This window comes from Perna viridis, chromosome 6 (genome assembly GCF_037379345.1).
Source record: "Perna viridis isolate PV_CMFRI_1.1 ecotype Kerala chromosome 6, ASM3737934v1, whole genome shotgun sequence".
NCBI lineage: Eukaryota > Metazoa > Mollusca > Bivalvia > Mytilida > Mytilidae > Perna > Perna viridis.
This window is the reverse complement of record NC_142450.1, coordinates 28,539,481-28,548,109: the sequence shown is the minus strand read 5'-3', so window position 1 is coordinate 28,548,109 and position 8,629 is coordinate 28,539,481. Positions and strand designations below refer to the sequence as shown.

Below are 8,629 nucleotides of genomic sequence, written 5' to 3'. Positions count from 1 at the left end.
CAGATTTTTAGTCAACTTTTGGGACTGAGCCAGCAATAAAGTTTGAAGTGTAACTGTGTTCGTATGCTAGGCCAAGAACAATAGTAACCAGGAAAAAAAACGACATCTCAAATTTGTAAAGCATTCCATTCATCAATTTTACGTAGTGTGGTCACGATTTCGTGGATTCGTAGCAAAAATATGGTCTAAAATGTGTTTCTAGAGTACTACCTGAAAACAAAGTTGATCTCAGTTTAAAAGCTGTCGAAGTAAGCAAATAAATGTTTAATAATTAACTTAATAATTTGTCGTCACCTCCTAGTTTCTAATGTTTTATAAATTAGATACGAATTTCCCTGGCATTTTAAACAAAACTGGTGGTATCATACGTTTATGCATGCTAGTGGTATGGTTAAAATATGGGTGATTAGAGCTTCACAATTTCTGATGATGGTTCAATATATTAAATAATACTTTTTAAATCGCTAATTTTGTTAGCGACTTCTTGTACTCGTAATTTCGGTACTTTATTGACTCACGTCGAATATTAGCCTAAATATGTTAAATCTGCCAATACAATACAACATATATAAGTGCGCAAATACGGAATTTAGCCGTTCATATCGTAACGGCTTTTACCCGTCCAATACGTCATATTGACCTATAGTTAGTCAATAAAGGTATATTTGCTACGCCTCAGTCAAATATGGCTAGTCTCGGACCTATAACTAAGCCTATATTGAAAATCTTACGCAGTAATACCATGGTAAATTCGCATAATTATGATTTGCACAATTATGTTAAGCTGAGTTCGCCAATCTCATTAGTGATGTCATATTCACTAATTTGCTTATCATTAAGTGTCAAATTGTTTGGCAAATAAACAACTACATAAACAATTGAAAATTTCATGGTTAGAATCCCAATATTCAAAACTTTATAACTTTGTTATTTTATATCCAATTTTGGTTCTATAAAATGTTTCATTTAGATAAAATAATTATATTATGTATGTGAATTTATAATTGTTTTACTTGAACAAATAAATTTGTAGTGCCATTTGTATGTAAACCTCTATTTTTGTATAAAATTATAATTAAAATCTTAAGTACATATGGTTTAATTACTGAATATTTATTTAAAAATTCCATGGATAAGAAGAATTTTATTTGCAATGTTGGGAGCCAAAAGAATTTTTCAATTATCTTTAAAAGTTAAAAAGTTATGATGATTTAAAGCTGATACCCCTATGCCATTCAATGGATTTTTTTGCCAACCAAAACCAAATCACAGCTAAGTGATGACATCACAAAGAACTCTCCTTACCTGCTGATCGGTGCCGTAAAACAACCAATTCTACCTCCGTACGAGATCAAAATGTACATCTAAAATATCATACACGTGTGTTTTACGTGTGTTTTTGGTTGTATGAGAACGGAAAGTTTACATTAAAAGATGAAACAGGGACTTTATATTACATTCCTTTGATGAAATGATCGGTTAGCATTTATCTTAATGTAATATTTACTCTGTCTCTGATTCAGACACAGAGGCTCGTTAAACTTGACCATATAGGTCATCAATTAAATATTATCAGGACCCAGAGCCCCATTACTACCATGTGATAATTCAGCTCTTTATGGTCAAATACAGTTGGCTTAAATCACTCCCAACACAATATCATAAAGAAAGTTTATTGAGTAGTTGCCATATATACTGAGAACACTTATGTCTTCATACAATGAAAAAAAAAAAGCTTCATATAGGAAATGGACCTGATTTTAATTAACTCATTGGACCCATAAAACTAGACAATGTATTTGATAAAAACAATACTGATTCAGTAATTTCAATTATGTTGTGTGACTTGTCTAAAAGTAAACCATGAATAAAATAGACAGTTCTTTGGTTTTATCTTCACATGTTGACTTGAACCTCCAAATGTAAAATAAATCCTTTACTTTTACCTTTCATTTGAGTCAAAAGTTTGATATAAAATGAGGAGTTGTACAGGGGGGTACTTCATCTCTCTTCCCCATAGAATACTGCCTCCCACCCTCTTGAGCATTGCTTCACATTCCCTTTTATTTTTACCCATTGTTGTTTCCAACCATAAAATTGCTTCCTGTAATTTTCACTCCCTCAATCCCCACCCCTTTAACCAATAATTCCAGCCCTATTAACCCCTTCATCCCCATAGCACCTGTCCACCTTCCCTTAAAATCTTTATCACACTATTTCGAACTTTAGCTTTCATTTACCAGTAACACATGGACAGTATATTTGTGCTGACAGGCATAAATTGATGTAGATTAAAACTATATTACTTTTCACACATGTACATGTAAAAAATGTGTGTTCATTTTAGGCTTTCCTCATTTTATTAAAAATGAAATTACTTTGAAATTTAGGAAGCTGATATTCAGTTACACAATTATATCCACAAGCTGACAGTCAAAAAAGTGGATACATATACATGTACTACATGTATATAGTAAAACTCACTATTTAATGCCCCTAAGTTAATGTACAAATTTTGTTACATTACCTCAGACTGTAACATAATGATAACAATGATATCAACAAAATTAACAAATTTTACATGTACATGTTTATCTGACCATGCTGACTTCAGATTACAACAAACCTTTTTCAAAAGTACATGTCACAAAATTTTAGTATGCTGCACACAGTACATATAAATGTTTTCAAAATTGTGAATACAGGACATCTTTTACACAGTAAGTCAAGGAAACAAGAAATATTCAACTTGTTACATACATTTGTACATACATTTTTGTACCTGTACATGTCATTTGATAATTTTGTATACTAAAAGTTAAAATGTTCAATGCAGCCAACAGAAATGTAGAAAAGTAAAATTGAAGAGAGCAATGTTCACTAACTTAATACCCCCACTCTGCCATTTAATAACATACACCCTGATTTGGATCAAAATCTCAAATAGGAGGTGCATAATGGAAACATATAATAATGTCTCCATGAAAGTTTCTCTGAATTCCATTCAGTGGTGTAGAATGAGTAATGGACAAAATATGGGTTCCCCATGTCTACATACAATGTATACACAAATGACAAGGTCCATATTATGCTACATGAATGTAAAACCCTGAAATTCTAAAACAGGTGGTGCACAATGAGAACACGTAATAAAGTTTCTGTGAAAGTTTCATTGAATTCCATTCAGTGGTATAGGAGGAGTAACAGATAAGACACAAGTCCCTTCCTTTCATGTCCCCATATTCACAAATGACGAAGTCCATGGTTCGCTTCAGGCCATAATCTTAAATAAGAGATGCATAATGGGAACATGTAATAATGAATCTGTTTCATTTAATTCCATTCAGTTGTGTAGGAGGAGTAACAGATAAAAGATGGGTACCCTCTGTGTAACAGAGGGGAGGAAGGAAGTACGGACAGAAGGAATGACACCCCATCACTATATACAATGTATTAACACTTTGCAAGTAGGGGGTATAACAAAAACAAGGGACCTACCTTTAATACAAGAAATGAAAATGAAAGACAAATTCCTAGCTCAAGCAAAGTTAGACATTGCCCCTAACTATACTAATACCCCTTGAACCTTGTACATCTGGGGACCAGTGTGGACACACGATTCATTTTGGACACAATTTCTATGGGGGATAGACTAAGCACTTTTGACACACAATTTCGCTGCCATTCCAAAACAGCCAACTCCAAACAGGTTTCAGTATTATTTTTTTGTTGTTGACAACACAATTCAGAAATTTACTTTAAACATAAATTCTTGTAATCTAACACTCAATTGAGTTTCATTACAATCCTACAAGTCTTTAAGGAGGAGTTGCCGACAACACATCAGACCCAAAATTTGCTGAAAAACGCCTAAGTCCAACAGCCATCATTTCTAGTTTTTGCCCAAACATAAAATCCTGACAATATGCATATTCCAATATGGTAATTTAATATGTACCAAGTTTCATAACAATCCTGAAAGTGGTTGAGGAGAAGTCGTGGACAATGAATCAGACTAAGTTTTGCTGAAAAAAAAAAAAAAAAACAAAACTCTTTAGTCCAACAGCTGTCATTTCTACAATTTTTGCCCGGAGTATTCACCTTCCAATATGGTACAAGTTGTTGAGGAGGAGTTGCGGCCAATGCATGAGACCAAATATTGCTGAAAAATGCTGAAGTCTATCAACCATCATTTCTACATTTTTTGCCCTAACTTAAATTCCTGACAGTATGCACATCTCCATGTGGTCATATTACATGGTTTGTACATTACAAAAAGTTTTATAACGTTGCTGAAAGCTGCTTAGAAATAAGTTGTGGACAGACAGAAAGGGTGAAACCTATATACCCCCAAAACTTTGTTTGGGGAGAGTATAAAAAGACCAAAGGTACATGTAAATAAAATGCTTTACATTACCCAGCGTGATATGACCATAGAAGTCAAACCCTGAACAGTTGGAGCAAATCTGGACAACCATTCAAGCTTGAGATATAAATCATGAATGTCTTATTTTTCATACTTACTGGTACATTTATGTACATTATTTTTATACAAACAGAAATGTACATGTTTGTATCTAATACATTTTGTTGTAGTACATGCATGTAAAACAAACTTAACTTTACTTCAATAGGTTTGCCTTTGGAGCAGGATTCCATACTTTTTAGATAAAGAGCTCTTTTGAAAAACTGCTACAGCCATTATCATTATCTTGTACCTTGTATTATAGACTTACATGTACATGTACAATGTGGAGGGCATAGAACTTTTACTTTTAAAAACAATTCATCTTGCTGAAACTAAGCTCCCAGAATATAAGACCTCAAGTTGGTAATTAAGTCAGGTTAGTACATGTTGTTAATGATTTGTGTCTAAATTGTTTCAACTTAAAAATTTTAGAATTCAAGCCAACCCATACACTAAACATTTTAACCATGGATTCCAACACATACTACATGTACTTTCCACACTTTCCCACTCAAACCAAATGTTTTTTCCTAAAAACAGATTATAATGTATAAATGTACATTGTACACTGTAAAAATACTACACAATTGACAATTGTTTTTTAAAATGCAATTTAATCTGAAGTACCGCCATCTTCATCTAATGCAGATGTATCTGTTTTGTCATGTAGCAAGACATATTCCCGAGAACTGAACCCAAATTTTATCACATCCTTTTCTATTAATTCCACATATCTTTGTGGGTCAATTTTCTGATTATTTACGAAAGTGCCATTGGCTGAGTTGAGATCAATAACATATGGTCGTACCCTTCTACCAGTTGTCCCATCAGGTCGCTCAAATTCAACGAGTCTAAACTGTAACACAGCATGTTGTTTTGAACACGATGGGTGATCAACAGGAATGTCAGCTATTCTACGCTCCCTACCTATCAGAAATGCACTTGATCTATGAATATGTAATACAGGTAATGCCTCTTCACCTTTAAATGGATAAAGCCTCCAATGTTTTTTAGGCCTTCTGGCCTCAGGAGGTTGATTGTACTTAATCACAACACCTTTGTAAGTGTTAGTGTCTTCAGTCAATTTTCCAGACAATTTGAAATCTGGTTTGTCTTTGTCTTCAGGTGGTTCTTGTGTATTAGCTTCACCTCCTCCAAATGCTTTATTTTCAGATTCACTAAATGGATTACCTCCCCTTTCTCGTCTAGCCTGTCTCCTTCGGTCCTCGTTATGTCGCCTGTCTCTTTGCTGGTGATGGAAATCATCATTTTCCCTCTCTTGTTTAATTGGTCTATGATGTCTATGATAAAATTCTTCATCATCACTGCCAGAATGTCGCCTTCGTCTTCGATGTTCACCTCGATCATCATGTTCACTTTTAAATTTACGATCATCATGCCGGTTGTGTTGATCATAACCAGCCCTAGCATAATGATGAGGTGACCAGTCCTTTTCTCTTTTCACTTTCCTTGGAGGAGAGTCAGGTGACCTGTGACGCTCCTGTTTGACTTTTGAAGGTGGGCTATCACTTCCAGATCTTCGTCTGTGCTTGTGTTTTGTCTATAAATGAGAAAACAGAACTAAAAAAATGTACTTAAATATTGATAAGTAAAAGAGTAAATCAACAGTACATTTATATGAGCTCAATTGGTCCAGATATAGCAGCTGATGAAAGAACACTGTGATTTTCCTTATCCACATGGATCTTAAGGCCACACTAAAACTGATGAATTTAAAAACCTAAACAATCTTGGAAAAATTAATATGGCATGAAGTATAACTTGTTGAAATGGGAACTTTATACTTCCAACTTCGCTGGTATTTAAGGCCATTGCCAATGCCTTCTTCATATTATCTTTTATAGTTTTAAACAAATGGTAACTGGGTACAATGTCATTCCCATGAAATGGTAGTCTGAAAATATTTGATTTGCCAGACAAACTGAGCCTGTGTGACGTCAGAGCTTGTCCCATATTGAAAACACTGGATTTTACTGAAGTATCTAAATTCTGTAAATTCAAAGAAAGACAGTAATTTGTTATTACAAGTACATGTACATCAGGCAAAACTGTTGACATGTTTTTCACTATTTCTGAAATGAGCACATTGCTTAATTATACAAAATTTCATAATACTTTGATTCTGCAATCTTGAACAATATTGCCATTTTTTTAAAATCCTTTCCAAAAACACCAATCATTGCAGAAAAACATAAACATTACATTGTTAATTGTATAAACTTTTATTACATACATATACCTACACTCCAGTCAAGTGTCAACCATAATTTTTAAATTCTTCACTTTTCACTGTGAAGTCACTTATGTCCTCCGATGTGACTCCACCAAAGAAAACCTGAGATACAATTGTTCCATGATACATGTATTATATACCGAGATGTTATCAAACAGCCAGAACCATCAAATGTACCTTGGTATGAAGAGAGGAGAAGTAAACTACAGACAATATCTGAAATGCTGACCCCACTGTGAACAGTGGAGACTTTGTGACTCCCCTCACAATACATGTATCTCCAATGTGGAGAGAAATTGTAGTCACTTTAGCACCTGTTTAAATCGACACCAGATATAGTCACTTCGGCACCTAGTTAAAACAACACTAGGGTTAGTTGATTCAACACCTATTTTTCATTGGTCTTATATGATTAAAAGTACCAAATCTATGTTGAAACAATATTTTTAATACATGTATATGCAAAAATGACTGGAATAAAGAAATCGGGAAATCATATTTTTATCTTCTTCTCTGAAACCACTTGGCCCATAAAACCATAAGATAATGACCAATTTGAGAAAACCTTAATTGAAAGAACTACATGTACATGTACAGTAACACTACAGAGTACAATCAAAGAACATGCAGAACTGAGAAATACATGTCTTCAAAAGATGTGGACTGTTTTATGGGATTTTGTTCATATATCAGCGAAATGTTTACCCGTTCAGGACTTAACGACTTGTGTCTATCTTTCTTGTGTTTCTTTTTTGCTCTCATATCATTATCTTTTGCCATAATTTGAATTTCGTAAGAGAAACGATGATCAATCAATTGGCCGGAAGTAAATACGAACAAAGGCGACACCTAATTTCAAAGTACTTCGATTCGCCCCAAAAACATTTCGTATCACAAAAATCAAAAACAAAATCATAAAATTAATCACAGGATTCAGTAATAAGACTTAAAGTCTTGTATCAATCCATCTCCTGAAAACATGAATAATAATTTTATCATTGATATGTAGCATAGCTCAAGGAAGTAGTGTTCTAGTGCTCATAACGTGCATTTGGTGAGTTCGGTACAAAGTGAAGAGGTTGATATTCAATGCTCTATGTACATGTATTTACTCAGGTCATAAGGAGTTTTCAAAATTATTCAAAAGAAGTAACTGTGTAATTTAGGTTGTTTATTTCAAGCGTTTGCTCTGTATCAAAAACTTTTGAACTTTAATAAAAAATTCAACGTTATATACTCATCAGGCATCTCATCTGATCCAAATAGGAGAATATTTGAAGTCTGTTGATCAGGAAGTTGAAGTGCTGAGATATATATTGTCTCCTAAGCATTTGATATAATGGACAAAAGAATATAAAAAGTGACTCGCAGATCCTATTTTGCCGCATTGGCATAATGGGGATGGAATAATGTTTTTGACTAATAGATCTTTATTTAGCTCGCTACACTGAAGACGGAGTCTGGCATGTAGGATTTGACCTTTGCGTGAACCGCGAGTATAAGTAATTATAACGTTACGCATGCTATTGCGGCACATTCAGTAACGTCAGAATTAACCTGGTACCCTGGATCTAATATTTTCCGTTAGGAATCAGAGTTCGAAGATAAGACGGTGTCATATTGTTCAAAATCTTGCACAGTAGTGTTAATTTGTGATTTTCTCACCGAGCACATAATTTCTGTCATCCAGTTTCTATATATATATTGTTAATTGATGTTAATCTAGTACCCCCTGTAACTATTCTTGCTGCATCAATTTGAATCTTTTTAACTTTGAGCTTTAGAATAGCAGTGTTTGTATCCCATATTGCATCAGCATATTCAAGAATCGGTCTAATAAAAGTTGTGTAAATTTTTTCAAGGGTCTGTCTGTCCAAAATTACTTTAAATTTTCGTAATATATTTAA

At 33.8% G+C, this 8,629-nt stretch overlaps 1 protein-coding gene across 1 annotated transcript; it reads right to left on the bottom strand.

The window, feature by feature from the left end:
• Positions 1–1,659: 1,659 nt before the first annotated feature.
• Positions 1,660–7,561, bottom strand: LOC148614373 (uncharacterized). The gene is made up of 2 exons (XM_088588501.1): positions 7,428–7,561; positions 1,660–6,029 (listed from the first exon to the last, which is right to left on the bottom strand). The coding sequence occupies exons 1-2, from the start codon at positions 7,500–7,502 to the stop codon at positions 5,082–5,084; spliced, it is 1,023 nt and encodes a 340-aa protein (XP_088444627.1). The 5' UTR covers positions 7,503–7,561; the 3' UTR covers positions 1,660–5,081.
• Between the last annotated feature and the right edge of the window lie 1,068 nt (positions 7,562–8,629).

What these genes read in the sequence shown, in the direction of transcription:
- LOC148614373 (XM_088588501.1), bottom strand. Translation starts at nt 7,502, where the DNA reads ATGGCAAAAGATAATGATATGAGAGCAAAAAAGAAACACAAGAAAGAT. An exon ending in AGTCGTTAAGTCCTGAACGG is followed by an intron (nt 6,030 to 7,427) that starts GTAAACATTTCG and finishes TCTCATTTATAG; the next exon opens with ACAAAACACAAGCACAGACG.